The sequence below is a fragment of the Orycteropus afer genome, unplaced genomic scaffold, assembly GCF_000298275.1.
Source record: "Orycteropus afer afer isolate SDZICR_OR568_19922 unplaced genomic scaffold, OryAfe1.0 scaffold00169, whole genome shotgun sequence".
Taxonomy (NCBI): domain Eukaryota; kingdom Metazoa; phylum Chordata; class Mammalia; order Tubulidentata; family Orycteropodidae; genus Orycteropus; species Orycteropus afer.
The window spans coordinates 1452569-1468991 of record NW_006921756.1 but is presented as its reverse complement, the minus strand read 5'-3'; the positions used below and the strand labels follow the sequence as shown (position 1 = coordinate 1468991).

The 16423-nt window shown below is 49.9% G+C and overlaps 1 protein-coding gene across 1 annotated transcript in view; it reads right to left on the bottom strand.

Moving 5' to 3' along the window:
• Positions 1-1141: 1141 nt before the first annotated feature.
• The window catches only part of MAST2 (microtubule associated serine/threonine kinase 2), a 394690-nt gene continuing 379408 nt past the window's right edge, over positions 1142-16423 (bottom strand). Inside the window, exons 13-30 of the mRNA XM_007946677.2 lie at positions 14699-14831; positions 13818-13879; positions 13450-13535; positions 12746-12954; positions 11722-11860; positions 8777-8909; positions 7883-8048; positions 7248-7349; positions 6879-7001; positions 6608-6717; positions 6096-6241; positions 5568-5851; positions 5268-5465; positions 4139-4365; positions 3816-3938; positions 3279-3415; positions 2947-3140; positions 1142-2670 (exon numbers count right to left, since the gene is read on the bottom strand). Coding sequence (XP_007944868.1) covers positions 1142-2670; positions 2947-3140; positions 3279-3415; positions 3816-3938; positions 4139-4365; positions 5268-5465; positions 5568-5851; positions 6096-6241; positions 6608-6717; positions 6879-7001; positions 7248-7349; positions 7883-8048; positions 8777-8909; positions 11722-11860; positions 12746-12954; positions 13450-13535; positions 13818-13879; positions 14699-14831 — 4101 coding nt within the window. The remainder of the gene's footprint in view (positions 2671-2946; positions 3141-3278; positions 3416-3815; positions 3939-4138; positions 4366-5267; positions 5466-5567; positions 5852-6095; positions 6242-6607; positions 6718-6878; positions 7002-7247; positions 7350-7882; positions 8049-8776; positions 8910-11721; positions 11861-12745; positions 12955-13449; positions 13536-13817; positions 13880-14698; positions 14832-16423) is intronic.

The following is a 16423-nucleotide window of genomic DNA, read 5'->3' as shown; positions in this document are numbered from 1 at the left end:
AGTCTTTGCATATGTGTGTCTTATTAGTATTCACTGATGTATTTACTAAGGAGCTCTGGTGGCATGGTGCCTAAAGTTTTTGACTGCTAACCAGAAGGTTGGCGGTTCAAACTGATGATCTGGTCCTCAGAAGCAAAGGAGGGCAATATAATTCCATGAAGATTTACCGCCTTGTAAAACCAATGGTTGCTATGAGTTGGAATCGGCTCAATGGCAGTGGGCTTGGTTTTCATCTTAGATTTCTATCTTTAGTCTAGATTTCCCTACTGAGTTCCAAACCCCTATGTCCAATTACCTTTTGGATGCCCCACAAATACCTCAAACTAAAAGAGCTAAACACTTTATTTCTCTCAATTTCTCCCTCTCCTCGTTTCTTGGCTAAGAGGCACACAAAGTCACACTGCTGTCGAGTCAGATCCCACTAATAGTGACCCCTCCTTGGGTTTCCGAGGCAGCATCACTACGGAAGCAGATTGCTCAACCTTCCTTCTGAGGAGTGGCTGGTGGGTTTGAACCGCCAGCCTCTGGCTAGCAGTCAAATGTCTCAGGCACTAGACCACCAGAACTCTTCACACTAAGATAGAAGGAAGCAAAGAGATATGGGTTCTGGAGTCAAGAGGGACTCAGGTTCTAATCCCAGCTCTGCCCAAACTTATATGATGTTAAAGAAGGGGGGTTACTTCCGAAACCTTGAATTCCCTCATCCACAAAGTAGGAGTATTAGTCACTATATGGCCTTCTCTAGATCTATTATGTCTAGAAAAAGAATGAACGCCTGGAAGACTTTCAGGCCCACTCCCATTTTGATTTTTTTTTCCGTTTCTTGAATATACCAGGTATACTGTATATGCTGTGCTCTTTGCCTTAACATTCTTAAAACAATCCCCACCCTCCCATCCCTAGCAAAGTCCTATCACCTGTCCTTCAAGTTTGAGCTCAGGTGTCACAGTCTCTGAGAAACCAAGCTTGGTTAGGTGCCCCTCTTCTGAAGGTGGAAACTTGTCTCATCACTACTATAAAATCCAGCAGCAACAGAGAACCTGCATTACATGTATTGAATCGAAAAAGGAAGAAAACGAAAGACAAGATGGTTTCCAGGAGCTTGTATTATACCAGTCTCAGTGCAAGAAATGGCACACTATTATGTTTGCTTTAAAAAATCATCAGGAGCTGCCAATGCCAAGTCTTGATGCTTTCGAGGGCCCCCTGGTTCTCGGCCCCTCCAGAGCAGGATGGGTCCAGGCTCCTGGGTGTGTTGACAGCCTCCACGTGGAGCATCTTGCCTACTGTCACCTGAGGCATCAGGCACTTTAGTGATGCCAAGTGCTGCCTCTGGCCCCTCTGTCTCTACTTGTGGACATCCAGGCTCCCATAGCCACCTGTGGCTGGGAAGCTTACAAGGTGAGGAGGCCAGTCCAAGGGCACTCGGTAGCTGTGACTTCCCCTCCTGCCTGGGAGACAGATACTCAGGGTGGGCTGGAACTGTGGTTTCCAAATAGCTGGGGTCGGCTGGCCCAACTAACATCACTGCCTTTCTGCTTGGGGATGCCTGGTCTGGGCCTTCAGTAAAGAATTTCCAGGACCATGAACTTGGTTCCCCAGGGGCGGAAGAAGTATCAGAGTGACTGGTGGGGGTGAGTCCTGAAGAGCTGGGAGAAAGTGCTGTTAGTGCCTGGGTGTGGAGGTGCTGGGTCTTCCAGCAGCCTTCAAGGGGGATGGGGTGTGTGAGTGCAGCCCTCCCCAGGCTGGGGGCTGTTGAGGTGCTGGCAGCAGCTTTCTCAGAGGCTTGTAGGCTTCCAAGCTGCCTTTGGGGGGCACTGGGGCCCTCTATTATGGTAGGTCCCAGTATGACCCCTGTAAATAGGTCTGGGGTCACTGGACCCTGGCTCTTGGGGTCACTGGGCAAGAAGGCATCCTCTTCCCCACCCTCCGCTCTGATGGGTAGATTCTGGCCCACTTGTGGGTTAGGTGCCAAGCTTGGCTCTTGTACGCCTTTACTGTTTTCAGGCCCCTCATCAGTGTCATCCTCTGAGGAGTCCACCTCGCGGATGGCTTCTTGCTTCTGCAGTGACTCTCTCCTTTCTGCCCGGTCCTGCTGGAGGGTACCCAGGGCCCGTGAAGGAGCAGGCTGCAGCACCCCCTTCCCTGGCAGCGCTCCCTTCCCAGACAGTACACTCCTGGTTCCAGCTACCTCCAGAGGGCTGACTTCCCTGGGTGTCAGTTCCTTCTTTAGCTCAGGGTGGGGCAGGTCAAGGCTATGCTTTCGAGAAGTGGCTAGCTTCTTCTCAGAAGCAGCAAGTGCAGCTGCCAGTTTCTCAGCTGACTGCACCCTCTTAAGCAGTGGTGAGCGTGGTGGCTCTGCACTCTTGGGTCTCGAGAGTTGCCTGCTTAGGGGAGGTGATGAGTGCAGCTTGGTAGGGAAGGCCTGGGCTCCATGGCCAGACAGGGGTGATGGAGACCGCTGGGGTGAAGCTGCTGGTGGTGGAGAAGGAGTGTGAGCCAGCGGTGACAGTGGGATGCTGCCTGCTGACTTGCGCCGTGGAGAGCGGTACTGGCGTTGGAGCTTGGGTGCCAGACCATGCAGGGAGCTGGGCCGTGTGTGCCCAGAGCCAGCTGGGGAGCTGGGCACACTGGAGCTGGGGGAGCTGCTCTGTGATGAATTCCCTCCCACTTTGCACAGAGAGACAGACAGACAGACAAAAATAGAGCAGTGTTAGCTGTTAGAAGTGACTGAGGGGCGAGACAAAGACTTGCCCTGAAATGCCCCAGGAACGTCAAGGTTACCCCACCAGTGAACTAGAGCCTAGGCTATAGAAACAAAAGTCAACTCCCCTCTCCCCAAGACTGCTGGATTTTCCAGGGGTGGGGTCTGAGAGAAGCACAGAAGGGCAGGCACTTTCCTACCTCCCGGGGATTGTTTATATAATCTGCAGAAACCCTTTGTACCTGAATGCACAGCATCAGGGGTCACCCGATAGCCCTGAGTGGGAGATCGGGGGGAAAGGCTGTGGCTGTGTGTAGGAGAGCCTGGCCCACTCTCCCCTGATGACAAGGAGCGACTAAGGGAAGAAAGGCTGCGGCTGGTGTGGAGCAGGGTCGCCTGCTTGGTGATCTTCCGGAACAAGGAGCTCCTTTTCTTGCTGCAAAGGTAAGGACCAAAGATGGTCTGAAGTGGTACACAGGAAACACATGGATCCCTGAGCCCAGAACCAGGGAGCCCAACACATACTGGCTCCAAGGTGGTTTAGTGCAGACCCTCTGGCCTAAGCCTGGCTCACCTCTCTTGCCCATCCTTGCCCCGGCTCCGCTTGCTCCTTCGGGCCATCTTTGCCTTGTAGCTGCCCTTCCGGGCTGGTCCCACTTTAATAGATGTGTTCTCCAGAGGAGTTGTTGAAATAGACACCTTGTTTCCACTCTGGGGAGCAAAGCATGAGGCCTAGGCTGAGGCAGTGGCCATTCCCCTGCTCCTAGCCCTGCCCCTAGGTACGGCAATATCACAGCTCCAGCTTTAGCTGTACACCAGTGTCTCTGAACTACAGACCTATGAAATGGCTCTGGAGTCCAGAGTCGTCGGGGTTAGGAAGGTAGAGACTCCCCTCTCTTTTTTCCAGTCCTACCCCACAGCTCAGAAAGACCCACAGGTCTTGATCAGTAAGTGTGATGTCTTCCAGAGAAAATCCTTTGCTGAGGTTACACCCAACTTGTGTATGTGCATCTGTGTTCAGTGTGCCCACCTCTCTCCTGTTCCCTCATGGCAAGACTCATAGGCTAGTGTCATTCAGAGACCACAGCACACAGTCATACCCAGCACTAACCTTCAGAATCAGCTCCACCACCTCTGTGTGCACCAGTCCTTGCACAGGCTCCCCATTGACGTGGGTGATGAGGTCACCCTGACGAAGACCTGCCTCGCTGGCTGGACCTCCATCCTCCACATGCTACCCCAGGGAGAAAACCATCTTCAACATGAAGCCTGAGCATGAAGTGTAGGGCCTGGTTCTGCTCACCAAGCTATGACCCCTTTACCCCCACCCCTTGATGATTTAAGGGTACGGTGGGCAGAGACAGAAGCAGGGGTAGATAGGTCCCACCAAGGGGAAAGTGCTGCTTGGAGACAGGTCTGGATAGCCAGACATACCCACACCATATGGTGCACAGTGTAGACATCTGAGTCACCCATGTAGACACGGATGGCCCTCAGGGTGAAGCCGTATTTCTTTCCAGCTCGGTGGATAATGATGGGAGGCCTCAAGTTGCCCAGGGCCGGCAAGAAGTCCCTGCTTGGAGAAGAGTCCCTGGACGACGGGTTGGATGACTGGGAATGTGGGGACATGGGACTGGCCAGTGGAGAGCAGGTGTGATGCTCTGGAGGAGGAGAAGCAAGGACTTAGTAGGTCAAAGTGGCCTGGCCCGCCATGCTCCCAGCCCCGCCCCCTCAGCAGTCTATTATCCCAGCACCTGCTCTACTCACAGATAGACCCTAAGCCTAGGTCCCTCTTCCCCACAGCACTTGACTGGCAAAGCCCTCTCATGTGCCCAGGCCCAGGTAGACCCCTGGGTGGTGGAGGAGGTAAGGAGGGGGTTGGCAGCTAGTATTTAACGAAACGCTGACCATGTTTCAGGGACTATATATTTAACATCACAATTATCCTGTGAGGATAACATTTACATTTTTTGATGAGGAACTTGAGGTTTGGAGGGGTTAAGCAACTTGCTCAAGGTCAAGGGTCACTTGAGTATAAGCCCTCTGCCTTCAGAGGCTAAACCGGTTTCACTACACTGTCCTGCCTTCTGGCACACACACAGACAACACTGGACACCAATGGGCATTTTCAGGGACCTCTGTTGTTATGTGCCCTGGAGTCGGACCCGACCCCTCCTTGGATTTCTGGGGCAGCATCACTGTGGAAGTAGATTGCTCAACCTTCCTTCCAAGGAGTGGCTGGTGGATTTGAACCGCCAGCCTTCTGGTTAGGAGTCAAGTGCCTTAGGCGCTACGCTACCAGAGCTTCCAGAGGCTACCTGGCGGGGAGTGGCTGGTAGGTTTGAACCACGAGCCTTGGGTGTGGCAGGTGACTGCTTTAGGCCTGAGGTCATGCCCTAGGGCCGGTCAGGGATCTCAAGTAGGTAACAAAGAAGACACATAGTCACTCAGATGTTTGCTCCTCAACCCACATACACACACATCTGTGACACGTAGACCCCTGCTTCGGGTCTACAGAAATTCCCAAGTCCTGATTTTGGCCTTTGTTCTCCAGGGGTCTCACCTGCAGGAATGAGGAGGGAAAGGGCTGTAGCTGAGGCAGACTTGATCACTTTGTTGACAGGGCGGGCAGTGCGCTTCTCTATAGAGTCCCCAGAGAGCAGCCGGTGGCGGGCCCTGCGCACAGCCAGGTCACTGATAGCCTTGGCTGTGGCTCCCTCAGCCAGCTGCGGGGTCCCGTGGCCTCCTCGGGTCTCCATGGCTGTGGGCCCAAGTGAGCAGTGAGACCCACAATGCTTCTAAGCCTCCCTCCCTGCAGCTTCCCCCAACCCAGGCCCTTTGGCCACCTGCTGGGCCACCACACCTGGACCGCAACCACTGCTCTGGCTAACAGGCTCCTGGTCCAGCTTGGACCATCGTTCTCCTGGCTGTTCAGGGGCAGGCCCAGATATCCCCTCTCCAGATGGGGGTGTCACAAGCCACGTACCCTCCTGCTGCTGCCTCCTGGGGGTGCTGCTAGCCTCCTCAGGGCCCTCAGGGAAGCGGGGCACATCCAGGAGGCCTGAGCAGCGGCGTCGCACTGTGAGGGGTGGGCTCGAGTCACTCTCTGTGTGGGATGACTCAGACACTGACAGCCGTTTCCGCAATCTGTGAGACACAAGACCTGGGGTGAGAGGCCCAGGCAGTATCCCCCTCCCACGAGGCTGCCTTAGGAGTGCACAAGGATTATAGTCACGGATTATAGTCACAGATATTTCCTCCTTAATATCTTCCAGGAGCTGCCCTTATGAATGCCCCCTGGCACTCTCCCCAGCATTCTGATTCTCTCTCATGATTGGCAGCAACTGATGGAGGCTGTGGTGCCCACCCTGGCTGAGCTCTGGGGACTCACATCTCAGGGGAGCCGATCACCCAGCTCCGGTCTCGGCTCTTTAAGCCATCTGAGCGATCCTCTTTCTCCTCACTCAGGCTGCGCTTGGTGGGGGGTGGGGTCCGCCGTTCCTCCAGCAGAGAGAGCCGCTCCATGCTACTGTACACCTGGGGGAGGGATGCACTGGGGAAGGGTTCCGACAGGCACATCTCCCAAGGGGCAAAGAAGTATCCTTGGCATCTGAAACCCAGGAATTTGAGCCAGTTCTTCCCTCCCCTACCTACCTCCTCACCGTCCCCAACTTGCAACAGTTGGGCACCTGGGGAAGCCAGCTATTTGACTGGTCTAATCTCATCCTGCTGTTTCCTGTTTCAGGGCCTGCAGCGGTCCTAGAATCACCTGCTATATGCACCCCCAGCCCTTTATTCCTCTTTTCTAGAGATGTTCCCATCACCACCTCCCCAACCTGCCCCAGGCCTCTTCTCCCAATCCTCCAGCCTGTTCAGCACAGCCAGGGCCTGCCTCAGCCACACCTTGCTGAACCTTGGAGAGCAGGAAGAGAACTGGCGGATTTCAAGGCAGCCATCCTCACTTGCGTCCTCCTCATCCTCTGAATCAATATGGTGGTATCGCTCCGAGCGGGCTGGACAGACGCACAGAACAGTCCCCTTCAGTGGCCCCTGATAGTAGCCTCCACTGTGACCCTATCAGATCTCAGCAAGGTCCCAATGCCAAGGTCAGGGGGTGCATTTCTGGGTGAAACTAGTAGGACTCCTATCCCACCCATCCTACTGGAGGCCTTACTATCAAAGTAGCTGGTATCATCCTCTGACTCCAGTTGAGGAATAAATTCAGCTTTCTGGCGAAGAAGTCCGGTCCAGTCCAGACCCGTAAAGAAAGGGTGCTGCTTCACCTCATAGGCACTGCCTGTGGACAGGGCGGGCATGGGCAATGGGGTGGGATGAGCTGTGTGGAGTCTAGGTGAGCACGTGCGAACTCAGACCTTGAGAGGCTAGGCCTGGAGCCCTCAGCTCACGCACCTTTCTCTCTTGACTACCAGGAGCAGGGCCCAAGGGACTGGCCACACCTGAAGGTTCACCTCCCGGCTACAAGGTCTCAGATTCCCTTCTCCCTCTTCTGCAGTGGTGAGAGAGGTCAGTGGCCCTGTCTTACCTGTGCCCAGCCTCTCCAGTGGGTTTTGGTGAAGCAGTTTGGAGGTGAGGTCTTGGGCATCCGGGGGAAGTGCATCATCACCCTCAGGCCATATAATCTCATCTGAGGAGTCATCAGGGGTGAGAAAGAAAGTTTGAAGGGGTGAGTTAGAGAAGAGTCTTAGAAACTGTGTGGGTAGAGAGGGAAGGTGTCAAAGAGGGTTCCAAGGGAAGGGAGGCACAGAGGAACTGGCCCAGAGCCCCTGAAAGCCTTGCTTGGGACCGCAATCCTGTAAGTTTTACAGGTCCCTTCTCTCCTAGGGAACTCTCACATACGTGGGAGCATGACTTGCTCTGGATCCAGAGTAGACACTGCAAAGCAGTGACTTCTTGTCCTGAGGCTCTAGCTTACTCTGCCTTTTTGCATCTTATACACACAGAACTCACATGCACATGAGGGATATATTAACACAAAGATTGGACAAATGTCAAGAGACACATAGGAATACCACATATGCACACATATCCCCCAAGATGCAAGCTTATCAAACACACAAATGAACTGACAAGGTCTCATGAGGCTCACAGGAACATGCATATATCATATTTGTAGGTCCAGACTCTGCCTCCCCAGTGGGCCAAGGTAATGGTACCTACCACTGATGACTTGCCCAAAGAGCTCCTCCGGAGTGTCTCCAAAGAAAGGAACGCAACCCACCAGGAATTCATACAGGATTATGCCCATGGCCCACCAGTCCACTGGCTTCCCATAGCCCTGGCGCAGGATCACCTCAGGTGCGATATATTCCGGGGTCCCGCATACCTGGGCATAGAGAAGCCAGGCTGGCTCAGCCTCCTGAGGCAGTTCACTGGCATGATGGTTGGGAGGGTGAGGTGTGCCCACCTTGGGAGCAGAAAAGTTTCTGAATGAAGACTCAGCTCACCTTAGTAAATGAATATGATCAACAGGAGCCCCAGGAAACCAGAGTTGGAACTCTTGGTGGATGAGTTTATATACTTCCTTATTTAAGCACAATATCTAACACCTTCTGGAATTTGGTCTCCATGACTGGCCCGCATCCCAAAAGAACAGACCCTACCAGACACATGACTACTATAGGGACTTGAAATAGTCACAACCAAAAATGTCCCATCAAGGGACATACAGAGGTTACTTTCAGAAAGCTGGGCCCCAGCCCAGTGGCAATCTGGAGCTGTGTTCCAAGAAGAGCAGGCCCCACAAGGGGTCCGCCCTGAACTTGGTGGGAGGGCCAGGGCTAATCTCACATCCCACTGTGTCAACAGTTACATCACCTATTTTCTCCAAACTCTAAGGAGAAAGATAGCTTTGGATTTTAGATCCATATGATTCTCATGGCCCATCTTGGTCTCCAAATGTGCTCCCTATCTCAATGCCTCCCTAGAATGAAAAAGTAGAGAAGACAGAAGCTCCCAGTCTTTTAACATCCATTACAAGTTTAGCATGCATCTCTAAATCCTTATTCTGAGGCCTGAAATTCAACTGCCAAGGTTCCAACCATTCTTCCTTACTTGCTTGTCCAGGAACTCCCGGGCATCCTTTTCAATGTGGCCTTCATATAAATTTGTCGTCAGACTCATAAGGCCAATTTTAGAGAGTCCAAAATCAGTGAGCTTGATGTGCCCCATAGATGTAATCAGGAGGCTGAGAGATGAAAGAAACAAATTTATGGAGTTACTTCCTGGCTTTCCAAGCGTGCTGATTTAAGAACATGCCAAACTCCTCCCTACAGGTTTCCCTATGGGGAACTGTGGGTGGGGAACTGTGGGCATAAGCAGGGTCACTTTGGCAGGGAGACAGGCAGTTGTGAAAAGATCAATACTCTGGCTTTGTAAGGACTGCATTCTGCATAGGCAACTGCCTGGCCTTTCACCCACTGCTCCCAACTCCACTTCTCTTCATTGTCCTCAATTGAATTCTATAGCGGGATAGGTATCAGCCAGCTATATGGAATTTTCTTACACAAGAGTGATCAGTCTCACCCTAAGGTTGCTGCCTTAGCCATTTCTAGTTCCTTCTCTTCAGCTGGGTGGCTCATGAATGCCTTTTTCAGGGAGAAGGGAAAGAGGCACATAATCTTGTTCCATGTTCATGGCCTGTCTTAGAAGGACTGATGGGGGGAACCTAGAAGTAAGTGCTTGCAGAGAATGATCTCTTCTCCCTTCACACACTCTGCCTGAGCCATTCTATTACCTGTCAGACTTCACCCTTTTATGCTAATGATTCTCAATTCCCTTATCTCTGGCTCTGACTCCATCACCCAGGTGTCTTACGTGCACTATAAACGCAATGTATGTGAAACAAAGTCAGGCCTCCCTACCCTATAAACTCAACCTCTTCTCAACAATTTCTGTTACTTACTAAGCACTGTGAGAAGTGCTTTAGATAAATTCTGGCCCCTGAAAGATTTTACAGAATAACACAACAAAGGTAGTATTATTATGTCTGTTTTAGAGAGGAGGAACATGAGGCTAGGAGATGTTTAATTAACAGATTCAAGCTTACAGAGCTAACAAGCAGAGGAGTGGCCATTTGAATTCAGAGATCTGTCTATTGCCAAAGTCACTTTCCACTACAGAGGCTTATCACTATGCACTAGTCCCGCACTGGAAATCTGGAAGATATCTCAGACTTCTGCTCTCTTAGTACTTTTTCCACCCTTTATCCCCAACCAATCAGGACTGGAGGAGAACTCATTAACAACCTGTGTTATGCATATGATACAACCTTGCTTGCTGAAAATGAAGACGACTTGAAGCACTTACTGATGAAGATGAAAGACTACAGCCTTCAGTATAGATTATACTTCAACATGAAACAGAAATCCTCACAAATGGACCAATAAGCAACATCACAATAAATTGAGAAAAGAGTGAAGTTGTCAGGGATTTCATTTTACTTGGATCCATCATTAACATCCACGGAAGCAGCAGTCAAGAAATCAAACAACATACTGCATTGGGCAAATCTGCTGCAATAGCTTCATAAGCACATGAGAATTGGACAGTGAATAAGGAAGACCAAAGAACTGAGGCTCTTCAGTATTGGCAAAAAATAATGAAGTTACCATGGGCTGCTAGAAGAACTAACAAATCTATTTTGGAGGAAGTACAGCCAGAATACTCTTTAGAAGCAAGAACGGTCAGACTTTGTCTCTCATACTTTGGTCATCAGAAGGGACCAGTCCCTGGAAAAGGGTATCACGCTGGGTAAACTAGAGGGTCAGCGAAAAAAGGTAAGACCCTCTAACAAGATGGATTGCCACAGTGGCTTGCAACAATACTTGCTCAAGTATAGCAAGGATTGTGAGGATGGTGCAGGACCAGGCAGTGTTTTGTTCTGGTGTACACAGGGTCGCTATGAGTCGGAACAGACTCAATGACATCTAACAATAACTACCATCACCACCACCACCTCCAACTTTTATCTTTTCCTTTCTATTTCCCAACATCATCTCTTCTCTATGCCAACTCTCTCTGTTCTGGGGCAGGCGTTATGATTTTGGCCTAGTCTATTTCAATAGTCTTAATGTCTCTTCCCACCCGCACTGATCCTCCTAAACCTAAAACAAAATCTGAGCATGCCATTCTACCATATAGTAGGTTAACAGACCCTCTAGGTTCCTTTAAAATAAAACCCAAACTCTTAACAAAAGGATCCTTGATGACCTATTGCCTACAGAGCTCTCTGTTTCTTACTGCTCTCTGACTAACCATCTAAGCTGTAGCCATGTTGCACTCTTTGCAGTTCCCGAATGGGTCATGTTTTCTCACATCTGTATGCCTTTGCAGCTTCTCTTCCCCAGCTTTGGAAAGCTCCACCCACCTTTTTTTCCACCTGATTAATATCCTCGAGAAGTGGCCTATACACGTGTATTGTATTTCTGCCTCCTATACCAGACTTAATACAGGCCAAGGACTATACAATTATGTATTCCCAGCCCACAACACAGTGCTAGCACAGAATAGGTATCAGTAAATGCTAGGGCTGGTAGTGTAGTGCCTATGGCACTTGACTGCTAACCAGAATGCTGGGGGTTCAAACCTACCAGCCACTCCTCAGAAGGAAGATGGGGCAATCTACTTCCGTAGTGATACCGCCTTGGAAACCCAAGGAGGGGTCTCTATGAGTCAGGTCCGACTCATATAACATATAACAACAACAAAGGGTACTTGTTCAGCCATCTACAAGATATCCTTGCTTGGTTTTTTGAGCAGGGGTCCTCAGTGACTCTGTCATATCATTGAAGCCTTTTGATACCCCTGTCAGACCTTATTAGCAAAAATCTTTGTATCTGAGGTGGCCAAGGAACTAAAGTAATAGGCCTACATGGGCACCCATGTGGACAGTTTCCTAGCAGCCATTCTGGAACATACTCAAACCTGCTGTGTTACCCCTATTTATCTAGACACCCAAGAGGGAGACCTTGGACAACGGACTCAGACAGTGCGCATACTTGTCAGGCTTGAGGTCACGGTGTACGATGCCATAGTTGTGCAAGTACTCCAGGGCCAGCACAGTTTCTGCAAAGTATAGACGCACCATGTCCACAGGTAGGGCCCCGATGTTCTTCAGTAGAGTGGCACAGTCTCCCCCTGCAATGAGCCCAGGCCATAATGAGGGAAGGATACTGCAACTTGCTCTAGATGGGTGCAGGCTTGTGATCGCTGACGCTCCAGAGGAGATAGCCTCATGGAATACCCTGCTACCAGAGACCGTGATTCTAGTCCCGCTGATGCTGGCATGGTTGGGGGACACAGTGTGGTTAGCATTTGTTCATGTATTTCTTTCATGTTGGCATTCCTTTAGTTTCTGAGTAAAATAACACTAGAAAAACTTCCAGTATGTGCCCACTGAATTAAAGGGGGAATTTTGTTCTGCTTCAATCTTAAGACTTAGGCAAAATATCTTTGGAAGCTATATATAGTGAGAACAGGAAAGGGAGGGCCACTGGCAGAGCTGCTGCTGGGCCTCGATGGACCTCCACATGGGTGATGGGTGTTGCTCTTCTAAACTATCCTTAGAGCATTTTACATGGCTTCAAGGGGTGTCCTCTTAATAGCCATCAGCCAGGCAATGACTTTCCTTTCTTCTGAGTTCTAGATATAATCTTCCTAACACCCAATCCTGGGTTTCTATGGTTCTGCTACCTCCAGTGTTCCTGCTTGGCCTGTGCAGGCTACTAGAGCTGCCGGGCTGCTCCATCCTGTCTAGAGTGCTTCTCACACAGGACCTGACATGGCCAGCCCTTGTGGTTAGATGCTACTCCAGAAGCCTCACCCTGGAGAGGCAGGGAGCCTTGTGATACTATGGCCAAGTGATCTGATATCCTGAGTCCAAAACTAATGTTGAAGAGGGTTTGGGATGCTGGGCCCTGAAACTTCACCCCTATACAAAGCTGCTGATCCCAGCTCAAAGCTAAGTCTCAGATCCTGCCTTGGCTTTACACCAGACCACCTCTCCCCCAGTACCTTTAGTACCTTCAACATACTCCATCACCATGCACAGGTGGCGCTTGGTCTCAAAGGAGCAGAACATGCTGACCACAAAGGGATTCTCAGCAAAAGTCAGTATGTCACGCTCCACGAAGGCCTGCTGGATCTGGTTCCGTAGAATCAGGTTCTGCTTGTTGATCTTCTTCATAGCAAAGCGCTGACGGGTAGATTTGTGCCTCACCAGGAATACGGCCCTGGGAAACACAGTCCATCCCATCCCTCATCGGCCCTCAGCACCCGAGCGAGATGTGCTTTCCATTACCCAGAGCTGGGGTGACCAAACCACCTCCTCTCACTTCTTACATATGCCCAGAACCGGGAGGGGGTGCTGCTTATCAATGAGAAGGATCTAGGTCCATTTGGCCTGTAAAGCTCTTAAATTTTCTGCCTGATAGAGACCTGATGTAGCAAGTCCTGAGGACACAGCTCAACCCTTCCCCATGGCTCAGGGAGAAGAGGAATGCTACCAAGAAAAGTGGGAGTCTTGCCTGGGAAAGAAACAATGCTCAGGTGTCAGAGAAAACTGAGCTCTTTAAGAGAAAACTGATCTCTTGCCTCTCCAGGAGGCTTCAGAGAGGGAGAGGTCCATCTGGTGCCCAGAAGACTGGGTGCCATGCACTTCCAGAAGGAAAAACCCAAGGGCTGACTCAGCTCCTGTCCCGGCCATACCCTGACCCCTGGGGCTTTACCCATAGGCGCCATTGCTGATGAGCTTAATGGTTTCAAAGTCCTCTTCAGAGGGTGTTTTTTTAGATGGTACAGATGCCCCACGGCCCTGGAAGACAAGGGAAGAGACTTGGGGAAGGTTTTGCCACAGCATCAGCTCAGCTCTTAGCCCTACTGCAGCCCCTTATCTAATTTTGCTCAGTAGGTGAGGGCCTTCCCGGCCAGCATCTGCAATCATGTAGTCCCCCATCCTGCCTTCAAATGCTCTGGGAAAGAGATGAGCTGTATCCTCAGGCCTTGATAGATCAGATGCTCTCTTAAGGAGAACTCACAGTCTTTTGCTTCATCGGGCCCAGGCTCCAGGATTATGGCAGGAGCTCAGGGTCTTTACCTCAACTGAGTCATCTGTCTCCGGTGTGTCAGGACTGTCATAGCTGTTCAGCTGGACCATTTCTAGAGAGAAAGCAAGGACACAAGAGAACAAGTGTGTGACAATGTCCAGCATATTAGCAGTCCCCTCAGACCACGCAAGTACATGTAGAGTAGGCATTAGTGGTTTCTGCATCAGCCTTGGATGCAAATCCAGCCCTGTGGCTCTATTCTCAGTATAGTCATAGCTCTGGCATCAGGACACAAGCCAAATAATATCACCACCTCTATTCTAGGAGTCCAGTGCCATTCACAGGGACTGGCAAATTCTACAAAGCTTCTCTTATAGAACTTGGGACATGGGACATTTACTGGAAAGCAGGGCCCAGTGCTGAGCTACCAGTCCCCACTCTGCTGGCCAAGACTGTGATTTGAAGCAGCCAAGGCAGGAGGAGGAAGACTCTATAACTCTATACCAGGGATTTGGAAGCCCATGGTTTGTTCAGGGAACCAGTTTGAAGCCAGGAAATACAGAGATGTCCTCTGATGCCCAAACTACCCCAAAGATACAAGAGGATTTGTAAAGTGGCCGGTGGGAGTTGCAGTCATGCAGAGGATGTGAACATTTTTGAAACTGTGATTATGGTCCTTTGATGTGGACATCCTTTGACCCTGAGGTCAAATTCCAACCCAGCTGGACCCAAGGCAGTCCAGGTTGGGGTATTTCAGGCAGATGTAAACAGCAATTCCAAAGGAAAGGCTGTTTAATGGAAGAGAACACAGGGTACCACCTATAGTCCTCAGGCTCCTGATGCTGTGTTGTGTCCATGCCCAAGCTCAGCCTCTTCTACGAGTTGCTTCCCTGCTGTTCAAGTCTGTGGGGCCACCAGGCAGCATGCTTACCCTCCAGGGGATCCCGTGTGAGGCCCAGTTGGCTAACGATGTAGCGGGGAATGTCACATTTAATTCCTTGTCCCTCTTTGGCATGGCCCTCAGCTGCTTCTAACAGGTGGTAGAACTCTTCAGGGTCAAATTCCTATACCAGAGGAGAAAGGTATTATTCAGTGCTGAGAGCTACCAGTAAAGGCTGCTGTCTGTCTGGTTTTACAGCATATATCCAAAGTGAGATGAACAACACTTTATGATAGATCATCTCAACCCATAAATACCCAGAAACATCACAATGAGCAAAGATGTCTTGGCGGTCACCTCCATACTGAACAGAGTCTAAGTATATGCTGCAAAAATGATCAGAGCTTTTGGGTTCAAGATTGCTCAGTCTATTCACCCAGTCCCAAGCCCTTCCTCAGCCAGATGGCATCATCAGGCATGTTTGCATGCCCAGTCCAGAGAACAGTCTTGGCACACGCTCAGTTATGGGTCATTAGGGCTTTGGCTCACAGCCCTGGGCTGTGCCATGTGTGCCTACCCTCAAATATTTCCTGTGTTGCCTCCTGTGTGCTAGGGGCTTGAGATCTAATGTGGAACAGAGTACAGTCCTTGTCTGCAAAGAGCACATAATAACAAGGGTCCCAGTTACTGAGGGTTTATTAAGTGTCATACTCTGGGCTAAACACTAAGAACAATTCTATGATCCTGTGGAAGAAATTCAGGTCCACAGAGAGACACTAACTTTCTACGGTCACAAAAGTAGGAAGTAATAGAAATCCAGGCATGTATTTAATCACACACTGCATGTTCTTGAGGAAAAGGCCCTCTGATCCAGCCTCTACTTTGAACTTGGCTTTCTTCCTCTCTGGTTTCACAATTCTGGAGAATTACATTATTACCTATCTAGGTATCATCTAAGCCAGACCTAGAAGTCATTTTAACTCCTTTTGCTCCCTCAGATCTCCCCATTTGGTCAGAATGTCTACTCCTTTAATTCACCACTTCCTCTCTGTTCTCCTACTTATTGTCTTGGTTCAGGCCACCTCACGTTTTACATGAATTACTTTAAGTACGGATTACCCTAGACCATCCTGCTCTCTCTTCCAAATCATTATCCAAGTTGCAGCCAGAGTAATCTTTTTGAAAAAGAAATCTGATGAAATATTACTCAGAAACGAAAATGAATAAATTACATGTAACATGCATATAACATGTATGAATCTCCAAAAAATATATACCAGATGAAAGAAGTCAGAACATACTATATGATTTCACTAATAAGAAACTGTTAAAAAAAAAAAAGACCAACTTATCCACAGTGAAAGAAAGCAGATTTCTCTAGAGAAAGAAATGTTGCCTGGGAATGGGTTGGGATGGGGAATGATTGCAAAAGGCACAAAGGACCTTACTGAGGTGACAGAAATGTTTTATATGGCAGTGATTATAGAGGGGGAGCTCTCGTAGCATAGTGCCTAAGGCACTTGACTGCTAACTAGAAGGCTGGCCATTTAAACCCACCAGCCACTCCTCGGAAAGAAGGTTGGGCAATCTAATTCCGTAGCGATACCACCTCAGAAACCCAAGGAGGGGTCGCTATGAGTTGGGTCTGACTCGATGACACATGACAACAACAACAACGATTACAGAGGTATATATATTTGTTGAAACATTGAGCTGTACAGTTTTTTTTAAATTGTGATTTGGGTGAAGATTTACAGAGCAAGTTCACTTTCCATA